The sequence below is a fragment of the Lagenorhynchus albirostris genome, chromosome 9 (assembly GCF_949774975.1).
Source record: "Lagenorhynchus albirostris chromosome 9, mLagAlb1.1, whole genome shotgun sequence".
In the NCBI taxonomy this organism is placed as follows: Eukaryota; Metazoa; Chordata; class Mammalia; order Artiodactyla; family Delphinidae; genus Lagenorhynchus; species Lagenorhynchus albirostris.
Window position 1 is genome coordinate 76,838,529 of NC_083103.1, and position 15,826 is coordinate 76,854,354.

The 15,826-nt window shown below is 37.8% G+C and overlaps 1 protein-coding gene across 3 annotated transcripts in view; it reads right to left on the reverse strand.

Annotated features, from left to right (window-relative positions):
* The window catches only part of TRPC6 (transient receptor potential cation channel subfamily C member 6), a 116,150-nt gene extending 101,376 nt beyond the window's left edge, over positions 1–14,774 (reverse strand). For all 3 annotated transcript variants that reach the window (XM_060160268.1, XM_060160269.1, XM_060160270.1), the window contains exon 1: positions 14,561–14,774. In XM_060160268.1, the coding sequence (XP_060016251.1) occupies positions 14,561–14,730 (170 nt within the window). In that variant the 5' untranslated portion in view covers positions 14,731–14,774. The remainder of the gene's footprint in view (positions 1–14,560) is intronic.
* Between the last annotated feature and the right edge of the window lie 1,052 nt (positions 14,775–15,826).

The window sequence follows — 15,826 nt, forward strand, 5'->3', positions numbered from 1 at the left end:
ATATACTCTATTTTTATTCTTGTATGGACTTCCTTTGAAATTTTACAATGTAGTTAATTTAAGCCCCACCCCTTCCCAAGCAACATAGGGACTCTAGAATTTTTTAAGTCTGAAAATTCTCTCCCAGTTTACATGAAACTGTTCAGTACTTTAGTTCTGTCCTTTTTTAAAAACACAAATTAGACATAACTATATTATAGGAGAATGATTATTTAATGTTATCTACGTGTTTATCAATTTCATTGCTCTCATTCCTTTAATATCACAGACCATCCTCCTAGGATAAGTTTCCATCTTTCTGAAGTACGGTATATCCTTTACAAGTTATTTTCATGTAAGTGTGTTGGTAATAAATTCTTCTTATATTTTTTCCCTGAAAATGTCTTTATTTTAAACTCTTTCTTGAAAGGGGCTGTTTCTGAGTACAGAATATTAATATGATTTTGGATATATAATTCTCTTATCTTCTGCTTTCCATTCTTACTGTTGAGATGTTTGCTGGAAGAAAATTCTCTTTCTTTGGTACATAATCTGTATTTTTCTCTCTGGCTGCTTATAAGATTTTTTAAATAAATTTTTTATAATGTAGTTGCAGTTCCTTGTATCTAGGTGTGAATTTCTTTTTATTTATCTTATTTCATGTGTTGTGGCTCCTTTCTCTGTAGCTTCATATCTTTCATCAATTCTGCAAAAAACTTAGCCGTTATTTTTCTAATTGTTTCTTAACTACATTCCCTTTCTTCTTTGCTTATGGTTCTTTGAATATATGTAAACTGGTCTTTCCAATTCTAGCCTCTATATCTCTTAACCTCTCTCACATTTAACATTTCTTATCTTTCTGTATTACATTTTGAGAAACTTTTTAATATCTATCTCCCAAATTATAAATTCTCTTACTAGCTGCACTTAATCTTCCATGAATAACTCTGGTCCATTGATACTTTTCTTTCAATAGTTTTTTTTTTTTCCTGAAAGCTGTATTGTTGTCTTGTCATTTTTTTCAATACACTTGCTCAGAGAAAGACAAATATCACATGATATCACTTATATGTGAAATCTAAAAAAAGGTTATAAATGAATTTATCTACAAAACAGAAACAGAGTTACAGATACAGAAAATAAACTTATGGTTACCACGGGGCAAAGGGGGAAGGATAAACTGGAAGATTGGGATTGATCAATACACACTATTATATATAAAATAGATTATTAATAAGGACCTACTATATAGCACAGGGAACTCTACTGAATACTCTTTAATGGCCTATATGGGAAAAGAATCTTAAAAAAGTCAATATATGTATATATATAACAGATTCATTTTTCTGTACACCTACTTCAAACTAACACAACACTGTAAATCAACTATATCCCAATAAAATTTTTTTAGAAATATGCTTGCTCATTTTTGATAGTTTTCTTGTGCTTGTTCTCTTTTGGGATTCCATCTTTATGTCTTTATACAGTTCAAACAAAGTAATTTTATGTTCTTAACTTTAATCCTTATATTGAAGTCCTTAAGGATTTTATATCTTGCTTGCTATTTCTGTTGACTCCCACTCAGGATGGCTGTTTTCTTGTGTATCTAAGGTAAATTAAATATATACTCACAATTAAAGATTACCAATTTGTAGAGAACCCAGAGGACCAGGATTAATTGAGGATTACCAGGTCCAAGGCAGAGTCTCCTAACCACGATGCTGACATTAGCACCTTATTTATGGAATTCCACCTTTCAAGAGAGTTCACTGCTACTCTGATAGAAGCCTATGACTTGTGCATGTTCGTGTTTGCATACAGGGGTTGGGTTAAGATTTCCCTTGCTTCCTACAAGCACAGAAATATAAATTATATTTTATGCAGAATCTAGTTGTTTTGAAACAGGATGTTTTGAAACTGGAGGCAGAATTTCAAGAAAGTTTTACAAAACCTCATAATATTCAGAAAAAGAAATCCAGTTAAGTGATAATAAGCTTCTTCAATAGCAAAATTTTCACCCTTTTGGAAAATTTTACCCCATAAAATCTTGGATGATTTAAAAAGGACAAACTTCCTCTATATTTTCTGAAAATACAGATAATTCAAATCAGAAAGAAGGTCAACATTAAGATAAAAATAAAATTCAAATAAATTACTTTCTCCTCTAATTTAAATATAAAATTATTGCATCATGTTTTGATTTAAGAAACAAACTGGAAAGGTAGTTTTTCTCATAAAACAACATGTTACTCTCCTGACATCTTATCAAGCATATCTCCTATCTCATCACTTATGCTCCTAAAATATATCAAGAATAGCATCTTGTGTATAGCAGGTATTTGATGAGAATTTGCTGAATTAAAATATACTATTTTTCAATTTATCTGATAATAACTAATCATTGGATCTTAGGTAGAAAAATGAATTTCTTTTTTTTTTTTGGGGGGGGTACGTGGGCCTCTCACTGCCGTGGCCTCTCCCGTTGTGGAGCACAGGCTCTGGACGCGCAGGCCCAGTGGCCATGGCTCACGGGACCAGCCGCTCCACGGCATGCGGGATCCTCCCGGACCGGGGCATGAACCCACGTCCCCTGCATCAGCAGGTGGACCCTCAACCACTGCGCCACCAGGGAAGCCGGAAAAATGATTTTCAGTCTCACATTTTTGCATGGATGAATACACTGTAATGGTTTTCTTGATTGAAATTAGGTTTAGTTCCTAACTCTGGTTTTCATAGTGAATCTAAAGTAGCTGAAACAATAAGTTTCTAAACCTGACTACATATTAGAATCAACTAGGGAAATTTTTTTAAAAATATTATTCCTAGGCCATAACCCCCAGAAATACTGATTTATTTGAACTCTTGTAATTATTAGGGAATCTATATTTTTAAAAATTATCCAGGTAATTCTAATATATAGCCAGATTCTCAACCCACTGATAAAAACATTTTTTAATCCCCATCATCTGGTGTACATGTTCAGACAAGAGGCTGCTGATTTTTTCTGTGTTTACATCAGTCGATGTGCAACACTATTCCTTTAGTAATATCTCACTGCAATTTTCTAGTGAGGGTATATCAAATTCTTGCATGTAAGAAAGTGAGGATAATGCCTAAGTCTGAGCATAAGGTGGATTGCAATACAATTTGAGAATAATTGATCTAATTTCTAGAAGACAGATTACCATGAAAATCAACTAAATGTGTAAGTTTTGCCCTGCACAATGTGATCCAAATCAAAGTTACAATATCATTAACATGTAATTTTAAAATCATTTTTACTTAACCATTCTTTTCTCACTTTCTCAATTTTAAGTTGGATTATAACTATTTAAGACTTCTCGGGATGTAATGAGCTTTGGTCACAGGAAGTTCAGTTTTCACAAACTTTTTCAACTTAATTTAAATAAAAAGACAAGAACCTTTCCTGTTGCCATTTTAGTAAAAACAAAAAAGACTAATCTCCATGAGTGTTCTATCAACACAATATAAAAAAATAAATGGTTTATATTTATATTTTCTTGTTTGCAGGATTATTTAAAAATATTTGACAAGCACAATTTTAGGGATCAAGCAGATATATCACAAAGCTCTTAGAATTCATTAAATGACCTAAGCTGCAAGAATACAAAACTCCAATACTGTAGTATTTCTGAAAAGGCTAAGATGAAAACATGGTATCCTAAAGGCAAAGTCTCACAAAACTGTATGAAGCCCAAAGAGAAAAGAATTTTAGAGATAAGGCCAATCTACTGGCCTTCCACTTTGTATAAGGAAGACATTGTATTCATCCAGCAAACATTTATTGAGTCCCTACCAAATGCTAGTTTATAGACTGTATCCCCGCCCTCAAGGAGCTGCCATTCCAGTGAGGGGAAGAAGTTCAGACAGTGAGGGTCAAATGCAAACAAACAAAACAGTCAAATAGGAGTTTAAGTACAGGCTCAGATTTTTGAGAGCCATAAATTCTTAGACAATTCTTAACCTTTCTGAACTTGCTTCCTCATTTACAAGTAGAAACAATATTACCCATCACACAAGTTTGCTGTGATGATCAAATAAGCTAATATAAATAAGGCAAAAGACTGGCATAGTTTTATCTGTGTCTTAAAGTCAGAGAATAAAGTTCAAATTCCGGACAGATAATAAAGTGTATTGTCTCCCTTGTAATCTTTCATATCTCACCTCCTCTTTCATTTACCCTGACTCTAGCACACCAAACACCAAATTTCATTGATTCTAGGATACATAATATTCCCACTTTAACTTCTCTGGAATAGAACATGTCTTATCAGTGCTGCCAGTTGGTGTCAGTCATTATCATGACAGTTTACCTTTAGCAGTGCATGTACAAGCATTAAAAGCAATGGCTCCAAAGTTTCAGAATGGATGACAGTGGCTTGAAAATAAATCCTGGAAACAGTAGCTAAGGATTCCTTTCAAGCCTAAGAAACAAATACATGTGTGTATGTGCATATGTGTATTGGGGAGAGTGGATCGTACATGGGGAACGATGGCGAATCAGATTTGTTCAGCAACATTCAGGAACTGCTAAGTCAAAATAGTCTAGCTCTATGTAATTGCAAAGTCAGTTTAACTGCCTAGCACCAAAAGCTTTTGGTCTATCATGGTTCTTTGGATTCTTTAAAGAAATGCTGCATCACCGATGTCTTCTTGGCACAAAGGACAAGACCGTGTGGAGAAACATAGATATCAAATATTTTGAGTTGAAAATGACTCAGGAAAGTTCATCTCTGAATATGAAGAAGCTTTAGGAATACCTTAACTAAATTTATTTTGTTTAGACTTTTTTTTTCCATATGTGTGTAAGAGTTATATGTGACCCAAACCTACACTTAATTAAGTATAAAGATCTATTTCAATAGCTATAATATAAAAATCTAAGGTATAATATAATTGATACAGTACTTTTTTTCTTGTTTTTCAAAGGCATATAAAACATCAGGACAGGTTAAAATTGATACAACCTTGGACTTTATGAAATACAGTAACAGTGATTCCCAAATACGGTGCTAAGCACATCAAAGGAGCTAAACAAATATTTGTTGAAAGAAATTAATGTTTTCTTCAAGACGAAATACAGTGTCTGGCCCTGAATGCCCCTCCAAGAAAAGGGGTCCTGCAGAAAACATTTTACTGGGGAGAAGAGAAGATTCTTACAGTGCCCAGGAATCAGCTTTTCATAGTAACTACTGCCACCCTTCAACCTATTCAATGCAAAATTCTGTTTCAGAGAGTTTAACATAGTAATAATAAAAATAAGTTTTATCTCTAACAGTTTAAACTGCCTAAAAGAATCTTTAAAAGAGTTTTAGAAATCATGTCATTTCCAAATCCTATTATAATTCTCAAGATAATCTTGTTAGTAATTCCCATGAAGAGAACTCTTCCCAGTTTTGTGCAAGGGTTTTGTGCTGACCCATACATGTCAGGACAAAATGTTCTTTGTGCTGCAACCAGAGTTTCTGTAACTGAAACGTGAAATCTGCCTTGAAAAGGCAATCAATCTTAACATAACTATCCATGCTGTAATTGATTTCTAGCAATATATACTTTCAGATATGTAAAATGCTTTACAAAGTATGCAAATCCTGCAATGAAATCCAGTTTCACACTACCATTTGAGTCAGGTCAGTTTTTCTAATACAACCTGTTTCATAGCAAAGAAGCAATTTCATCCACATGATAGAAATCAAGAGTAAAAGAAAGCTTCCTCTTTTGTAATCTTAAAAGAGTCATGATCAGCTTGTGGACCATTGCTAAAATTAGTAAGTACTTTACAGATTACTTAGTTTTGATGCATTCACAGTCTTCCTTTGGTGACAAAGATTGACAGTTTTTCAAAATCTAGTTTCACTGTGTCTAGATAAGTGATAGGATCTTTCTTTCTTTCCTTTCTTTCTTCTCATTTCTGTCAACTACTGGCTGTGTAATCCCTGGCAAATCACTTAACCTCTCTTTGCTGTGGTATATTTTTACTTTTTTCTTTCTTATTAAAACATCAGTAAAACAGAGATTTGCTGGGAGTATTAAATGAGGTACATATAAAGCACTTAGAGGGCCTAGCACATAGAAATCCCTAATAAATCTAGTTGTTATTTTTATTATTATGTGACAAAATCATATAAGTCAACAAAGATGAATGAATAAACAGATTAATGAATTAGTGGAATATAAAGCTTGATCTTCACGGATGACTAAGATTTCAATAGAAAAAAGAGGTAGAAGTGAAACACACATATTACTGCTATTATAACCTTTCTTCCTGTCTTCTTCCCTCACCAGAGAATAACTTAGATAAAAGGAGCACAGCTCAGGAATCTTGGTGCCGTAGATCAGAGCCAACCTATGGCTTCTCAAGTACCTATGAAAAGATAGAGGAGAAGGAAGTGAGTGTGCTCTCCAAGAGGACACCCATCACGTATCCAGCTGTGCCGGGCACAGGCATGATTATATGGGATGCCTGGAGATTAGGGGACTCTGTGCAACCTGCCAGCCCTTCTGTTTATGCGTTCCAGCCTGCGTTACCTAAAATGTATTGGTTTTTGTCCACTTGACAACAACTTTCCAGCTGTGTAACTTTCTAAATATTGCTCAATGTTTCTAAACTTCAGCATGGTCATTTATAAAATAGACATTAAAAATATCCAGGTGGCTGCTCCGAAGAGCAAATTACATTTGTATGACAACTAGAAGAGGACATGCTACAGAGTAGGTATTCAAAAAATGTTAGTCCCCCAAAATATACACAAATACTTTAGATTAGTCCTCTACAGAAACAGCAACTCGCCCTGACCTGTAAATAACTCTAGTCAGTACCCCTGCTCCTCTTTGTTCTGGCTGAGTTACCTGAATTAGGGTGAGAATAGTTAGACTGCAACTAACGTGTTGTTTTGGTATTTGTGACATTCATTTCTATATGCTGCTCCAAAAGGACATTCTATAAGAAATGTGATTCAATCCATTCCAATATCTTAAGGGTCTTAAACAGCATACCAAGTTTTAGATGCCAAAGTTTAATTGAAATTTGACATAGAGATGAGCACTTCATGTCCTGAAAGCCAGCAGAAGCTTCCTAAACAAAGAGCAATCACAAACGGTAATTTTATCCAACTGGTTCCAATTACATTCAGCATTTTTTATGAAAGAGGGAGAAAAACAAGAATGGACTCAAGAAAATGTTTTCCTTTTATGATTTACTCTCTAAGAGGCAAAGATGAATTGCCTTATGAAGTCAACTTACCTCTTGTAACTCAAGGAACATAACTGTCTAGAGAAAAAAAGTTATGCAATGTCTTCCTAGAGGTAAACAAACATTATGTTACAGAATAAATGTGGGCATTTCAGCACATCTGGAAATAACTCCACAACCTACGGTGTTGGACCTCTAAAAAAGATGTTTCATGATAATAAATTGTTATCAGCAGATGTTGATTACTTCAAGCCAGGGGAGGTTTAGAAACAAAATAGATGGTTTCTGTCATGCAGAACACAGAACTTCAAAGTGGTCAATTAAAAGACAGATCAGCTAGGTGGTTTGTGACCACCTAGAGGGGTAGGATAGGGAGGGTGGGTGGGAGGAAGACACAAGAGGGAAGAGATATGGGAACATATGTATATGTATAACTGAGTCACTTTGTTGTAAAGCAGAAACTAACACACCATTGTATAGCAATTATACTCCAATAAAGATGTTAAGAAAAAATATAGATGAATGGATAAAGAATATGTGGTATATATAAAAAAAAAAAAAGAGACACACCATTAATCCAAATGGCAGCTGGAGGAGTTGTTGATTCCTAAATGAAGAAGGGAAAGCGGATCCAAAGGTGATTTTTACACTTGTTTTTCTCCGGCTAGCACAGCAGCTTCCAAACTGCATACCCTTAACCAAGGTCCAAGTCTTTGCTTTATGGTTATAGATGCTATTTCTTTCAAAGGACATAATAGATACTAGGATTCCCTCTGAATTCTAAACCACTACATATGTTTGTGATATCATAAGAAATCATGATATCACACATACTCTATTTGATTGATTTTATTTTTCATTTGATAAATGTGTTCTTATAAGGAAATGAGTCCTTGATTTTACTTGGAAATCCCTTATACTGCTGCTGAGTGGCTGTGTTCTAAGGTAACTGCCCCTATGGGTCAGAGAGTGAAGCCATACCTGTGTGGGTAGGTGGTAGGATCTCTGCTTAAAAGAGTAGACATACCTAATGTCAATGATCCAGGAAAGAAGGAGATCCTAGGAAAAGAAATGGAGTTTGAGAGGCATATCTTACTCTGGATAAAGGGAGGAGGGTGGTATTCCTTTGTCCATCTGGGCTAAGACTGACTTTTTTTTTTAACTTTTTTTAAGATTTTTATTGGAGTATAGTTGATTTATAATGTCGTGCTAGTTTCAGGTGTACAGCAAGGTGAATCAGTTATACATATACATATATCTACTCTTCTTCTTTAAGATTCTTTTCCCATGTAGGCCATTAGAGAGTATTGAGTAGAGTTCCCTGTGCTATACAGCAGATTATTATTAGTTATCTATTTTATATATAGTAGTGTGTATATGTTAGTCCCAATCTCCCAATTTATGGAACACTGACTATTAAGGGCTAGATTGTCTGTGGATGGTCTGAGGAGGAGAGGGAAGAATACTCTCTGCCAGTTGGATAAAACTTGGGGTTAGGCAGGGGTCAGTCCTTAGGAGACTCCACAAATGAGCTGAAAGACAGTTATAGCCAGCCAGGAGTTTTTCTCTGTATGTTAATTATCTTTGGTTATTCCTAAGCATTTGACAAGTACTGATAAAGATACAGCCTCATCTCAGGTGAGCAGAAGAAACTTGAAGGGGAGAGTCTGGGGCTAGAGCTAAAAGGCGAGCAGCATGGTAGTGGCATAGTAATTAGTGACAGATCCCCCAGAAGAAGGTGAATCTAAGTGGACAGGCAGCCGGAATATAAGATCTGGGTATCTCCTTCTATGTGGACATTCACTCTTCTGTCTTCCTTAAAGGACTCAGATGTTATTTTATGAAAAGAGCTGGCACCACGTTATTCCTTATTAGAATAAATACTGATGAGAGGATAATGTCTTTGTTGAGGAATAAATTAATTTACACCTTCTCTTTGCTAGATTCTATGTTAAGAGTAGAGAAATGAAGGACTAGAGGCATACAGTCTGGTAGAAAGAGATTTGTGAGCAAAAAGTAAAACGGATGTTTGATTAGACATATTTATCAGACATAGGGAGGCAAAAATAATGGAGGGATAACAAGCACATAAAAATGTAATGTGATTCATAGGCTTGAGTCCATACTCTAACGTCAATCCTAAACTTTTTCAAAGGATTCGTGTACTCTATCAGCAGTTAATGTCAGAAAACATTTTCTATCCTGCAGTCTGAATTTTTCATTCCCTTTTAATACATAAATAAATTCAAGCATATTTTATTTTGCCTGGAGAAAAGAAGGCTATGTTGGGGAAATCTATTTATCTGTGGTCTCTGACCTTAGGTTACCTCTCTTAAATCAAGAGTTCAAAGTCTGGGTCCTAGAGCTCATAGATGGGTTTCATCCAAAACCATCCTGAGGTCAATAAAAATTTAAAAAGATCCATGACCCATTAAAACATTTTTTAAAAGGTCACTTTTGTTTCATAATATGAATTAAAGTATACAATTAAGAATCTCTTTGGGTTTCTCCTGAGACCATGATTTAATGACCTTTGGAATCCCTTTTTGTCCATATCCATGTTTAAAGAGATACTACCAGCAATGGAGCACTGACTTTGTATTAAAAACTACATTAATAACTAGAGAGTAAACAATGCTTCATGTAAAAGAAAAACCATAGTTCTTATAAGCTACACATCAAAATACACTGGGTATCAATACACTGGGTATCAAAATACACTATGAGTATGTTTTCTTACTCTAAATTTTAAAACTCACTCATTTGAATCTCTTATATTTTGGTTCATTTTTATATTTCTTATCTTTAGTGTTCTCCAATTTCAATATAATACATTTAAATGGGTTTACTTTTCTGTATCACACTAGTATTCTTGTACTTCATAAATATGAGAATGAATCACTTCTGGAAAATTATCATCCATTATCTATTCAAATGTTGCCTCTCCCTCATTCTCTCTATTTTCTCCTTCTGGAACTCCTACCTTCGTGTTTCTTAGCTCAATAATGTTTATATTTTCCATTTATTTATGTCTCTGCATTCTAGGTATTATCATCGATTATACCATGGCTAATCTGCATTTTTAATCTTTCCATTGAGTTTTCATTTCAAAATTATATTTTTCACTTACAGGTTTTCTATTTGTTTTTTAAAAATAAGTCATTCTTTGTTAGGGTTTAACTTCTTTTTATACTGTCAACATTTTATACATACCCATTTTATATATTCTCTTTCATGTTGCTATATTATCTCAAGTTATTAAGGATCCAATACTGCTGTTATGTCTCATGTTAACTCTCCCTCATGGACTGTACTGACTGCTAACTTTTGTTCTTAGTTGATTGTTTCCTTGTGTGTTTCGTTATGTATTATAGTGAGCATATCTTTAGCAGGGATTGCTGTTTTCCTGAAAATCCTTGGCAGTCTAGATAGTTGGTACTACACTTTCAGAATGCCTTTCTGTTTTACTCTTCTAGGAGCCGGAGTATTTTTCAACTTGAAAATTTCTAGGTCAGTTAGGTAGTGTAAAAAACAAAAGCAAAAATAGAGTCACATGATGTTCAGGCCCAAAGAATGAAATTCTTAGGGGAAGGTTCCTTTTCCTCTTACTAACAAAGTTTCTTGTTCTCACTCCGTGCTGATGGCATATTATGCTAGTCTAACTTTTCACTAAAATAAGGGTCCTGGTTTTATGCAGCGGACAGGGATGTCTCAGTTCCAACACTGCCTCATCTGGAACCAAGGCCTTAGCTTTTCTCCATCTCACATGGACATTAGACTCCAACCTCCTGGTCACCCAGATCCATAATCACTGGGGTAACCACAGCATCGTTTCTCAGGGTATACTCTGTCTTTTAACTTCTTTGCTTTTGGCAAATGGTAATCCCTTTTATTTTTTGCAAAATTGGGTACCACGTTAAAATCATTTAGATTATTTTATCCAGTACTGCTAGGTGTTTGTAACCGTAATTTTTTTTAGAATATCTCAGTCTATTGTTTTGCCAGAGCTTTAGTTTACAGTTTGTTTCATTATTCATAATTAGTCTTTTCCAAGCAGAAATTTCAGTTGGACTATTTCAGATCTTGAGAATTTAGAAACACTTAACATTTTTTATGTCCAGAATTCTTCTCCATGTTCAGAAGGGATGGACTAGAGACATTTTTAAGTTCTAAATGAAGGAACTCTCTAACTCCTGGGATCCTCCTTGGACATGGACATTTCTTGCTAACCATGATTACAAACTGAACAAAATATATTGTATTAATTGATTTCCAATTAGAAGTTGAAAAAAGGGAGAATTTGAATCTTTTTCTTCTAAGCACCACTTCAAAATGTTACTTCTTACACTTAAGTTCTGAGAATACTTAATTTCTCTCAAACAAGATAATTTGCCAAAATTTTCAGTAGTAAAAGCCTCATAAATATATATATAAATCATTCTACATAAGTGAACTATGACAATATTTTAGCAAGAGTCATAGAACTTATCCCACAGAATTGATAATTTGCAAAAATCTGTTATCTTACAAGGGAAAAAATCTCAGTGATTTGAGATAATGGCAGTACCCATATCTAAAGTATACTAGTGATTGCCACTTTCACAAATATTATGCCTCTCACTCTAGGAAAATATACAAACAATTGTTTAAATTGCAAGTCAAAAGCATATAGAAGCTCCTATTTGTACTCTCTAACAGAGGGAAATAATTTTTTTATTTTTATTTATTTATTTATTTATTTATTTATTTTTGCGGTACGTGGGCCTCTCACTGATGTGGCCTTTCCCGTTGCGGAGCACAGGCTCCGGACGCGCAGGCTTAGTGGCCATGGCTCATGGGCCTACCCGGACTGGGGCATGAACCCGTGTCCCCTGCATTGGCAGGCAGACTTTCAACCACTGTGCCGCCAGGGAAGCCCAGGAGGGAAATAATTTTCTTTCATTCTTTCTCATACATCACAGGTGTGAAATACTATTGTTTACTGGTTAAAATTTTTCAGTTACTTGATTATTTAACTGGAAAAAATTAAAACCTTGCCAGAGTAAATAGTGATGAAAAGTAACTAAGAACCTTTTGGAAATAATAGACTTGGACAAGACCAAAGTCTTACTTAGAAACATGGCTCACTCTTAAATTTACTATCATACCTCTGACATGACAGGGGGTGCTCAATAAGAATTGAAGCACATTAAAATATTTCTGTTCATCTCTCTACTGCCAAGGCCTATCCATTAAGAGTGATCTAGGATTCCTGAACGAAGGGAGAAAAATACTTATTCTCTAAATAGTAGATGATGTAAAAACTAGATAAATTAATAAGGCAGTAAACCACATTTGAAGAAAGCATTGGGGAAACTTTTCAGGACAACTTACAATTATTGTTTTATTTAGTCTGTCTCACTACTAACATATAGCCGCAAGTGTTTAAAATCAAATTATTTTCCCCACACAGTAACAAGTGACTATAGAATGATTAGGTGATAAAGAGAGAAAAAAAAAGATTTTGTCTATGGAGCAGTCTAATTTTTAAAAAGCAATATAGCTTTTATAAGTTGCTTAACTTACCCACAGGTAACATTACCAAACATAACCCTCAGGCTTAAGGGTAGATCTTAAGTCTAAGTCAATGAAAAAGTCCATCTATGTTTCAAAGATACCCTTAAAGCAAATTTGAAAGTAGCTGCGTTCAGAATATCCAGAAATTATTTATTTATTTTTATTTTTTCTTGGCATATATCTCCTCGCTACTCAAAGTATGCTCCACAGACCAGCAGCCTCTACATCTTCTCAGAGATTGTTAGAAAGGCAGAAATTTGGGCTGCACTTAGACCCTACTGAATCAGAATCTGCACTTTAACAAGCTCCATAAGTAATTCATATGCCATTAAAATTTGAGAAGTTCTGTAGTAAAAGACACAGAAATATTTTCTAATTTAACGTCAAGTACAAGATTTCTTTTGAGGGTGATGTCCTGGAATAACATAGTGGTGATGGTCCCCAACTCTGTGCATATACTAAACACCACTGAACTGTACAACTTAAATAGATATATTTTATGAAATGTGAAATATATCTTATTTTTTTTAAAAAGAAAAAAGTAAGTAACAGTAAATGCTTTCAAACCATACAGCACGTAGATGAATGGAACCAGTTCCAATTTTTTTTTCTTTTATCTAGGGGAAAAATTAGATGCACCATTTCCCGGGGCTCAGTTCTTATTGGGAAAGGGATCTACAGCAAGCCTTGACTCTGGGCAGCCCTGACCAATGATCTGAAGGTGCACCCATCCATCCTGCCCCCCATCCCCCGAGAGTGAGACACACACACACACACACACACACACACACACACACACACACACACCCCTCTACAGCTGCTAACAGAACTGCTACTGAGAACTGCTTTCCTCGGGAAACCGCATGCAGATGGATGTGACATGTCAAGAAACCATACTGCCCAATAAACTAAAGGAGCAAAGAGGCAGACACACTATCTGCCAGCTGCACTTGTGGTCCCAGGCGTGTGGGGGAGGGGAGACTTCCTCATTCCGTCCTCTGCTTGCCCCTGCCACCCATCCCCCGCCAAAAAAGAAACTCCAGATTCTTAAATAATATCTCGTAGTCACTCAGGGTCCACAGCAGACGACCTTCTTCAGCTTCTACAATTATCAATTTCCGGCCCGCACCTGTAACAGGCTCGCCTCCCCCGTACGCCCTTGGTAAAAGTTTCGCGCTATGGGTGGGAAAGCCTAGAGGTTCTATTTCTCCTATTTAACTCGGAGAACCGGAGGCTGGGGAGAGGATGCCTGGGGTAAGTGCACCCCCTCCCACGCGCCCCTTCGAACTTTGCTGCCGTCTGGTAGCTGAGGACCTGTGCGCGCCCCCTTAAGGGCAACGGTGGGGAGTGTTTAGAGGGCGGGCGCGCGGGTTCTCGAGTTCCCCTGGCAGAAGCGCCGAGCTGCGCCCAGGACCGAGAGTTCTGGTCATCCCTCCCACAGATGCTAAAAGTCACTGGGGACGCAAATTTGAATCAGTCCCCCGCCCAGACCATGCCTTTGGCGCAGCGACACAGGGTCTCTTTGAGGGCTCCCGATTACTTGGGACTAAAGAAACCGAAAGACACCTATCACCTGTAGTGGCGTCGGTACCCCACGGTCTCACTCTCTCGGGCAAACCTACCCGTGCGTGCTCGCCCGGAGCAAACCTTAGATCCGCGCGCGCCCTCCTCTCACTCGGGTCTCAGCCCGGCTCGCGCGGCCCTGGGAAGGCAGACGCGTGCGGAGACGCGCGCGGAGCCCCGGGTCTTCTCCGGCGAGCGCACACCTCCCGCCTGCAGCGCCCCCGGCCTGCCCGCAGCGCCCGCACTCACAAGCAAGGGTAGTAGCCGTAGGGAGGCAGGGGGTGCTGCGGCCAGCCGTCGTCTCCCACCTCCGAGTCCATGAGCAGATAGTCTTGGCTCTCGTTGCGCCGCGCGCGGGCCCGGGTAGCCACCCCGGGAGAGCCTCCCCTCCCGGGCCCGAATGCTGAGCTCTGGTTCATGGCGGGAACGCCCGACTGGCCGGGATCCAGCTCCTGGGGGAGACGCCTCGACAGTTCCAGCGGGGACCCGGTGCGGAGGGGTCCGCGTCACCTGCCGGACTGGCCCGAGGCAGACTGGTGCTCAGGGGGTGAGGGTGAGGCGAGGAGGGCAGACGCCCTGAGAGATGAGCTCCGCGAGCGGCTCACCCGCTGGCCCGGGGAGAAGTCACCACGCAGCGGGTCGCAAAGGGGACCTTTTCTGGGGTGCGTCCGGGGAGGCGGCTGGGGCTCCCGGACCGAGCGAGCGCAGGCGGGGCGGCGGGTGGCAGCGGAACCTGAGAGCTGAGAGCAAGGGAGACAGAGCTGAAGAGTTACTATGTCAACCGAGACTCTTCAGCCGTCGGCTCCCGCCTTCTTCCCCCGCATCCTCCGTCATGATTCCACCTTTAAAGGGATCGGAACGACGTTCCAGAAAAAGCCTGTCGTGTAGCCACAACTTTCAGGGCCAAGATGAACCTAAAGTAGGTGGAGCCACACATGCACTTTTTTGGGGGGGGCCCTAAGAGTTTGCTTATTTAGAAACCATACAAATTAAGAACTTTCTAGGAAGCTTCTCTTAAGTAAGACTCAAAGAACTCTTTTTTAAAAGAGACAGAAGCCTCTCCTTTCTCCTGTCTGCCTTCATTTCTTAGGACATTTTCTCTCCCACTCCCAACCCCCGAAGTTATAACTCTTCACTTTAAAATGAACAACATTCTGTGTTCCCAATGCCAAATGTTCCCAGTTCCTGAGCAAATCAACAAAAATAGGCATTTTCCGATGATACCAATAGAGGCCACCAACCTGCTTACTTCAGAGAAAAACTTTCCTTCCATCATTGCAAATGCCAGAATTATCTCTCTGCCAGATGTTTCCCACATTTCCGAACTGTTTTTAATTTTAAGACAGTTTTAAATTCAGATTTAATCTTCATACATGTGCAAAGTAAAAGAAACTCAACAAGGATGAATCACTATCTGTAGTAGTTCAAGTAGTTGTCATTTAGGAATCCATTCGTTCAACAAATATTTAGTTGATCCCAATTGTGTGCCAAGCACCATTTTAGGATTCAGAGGCA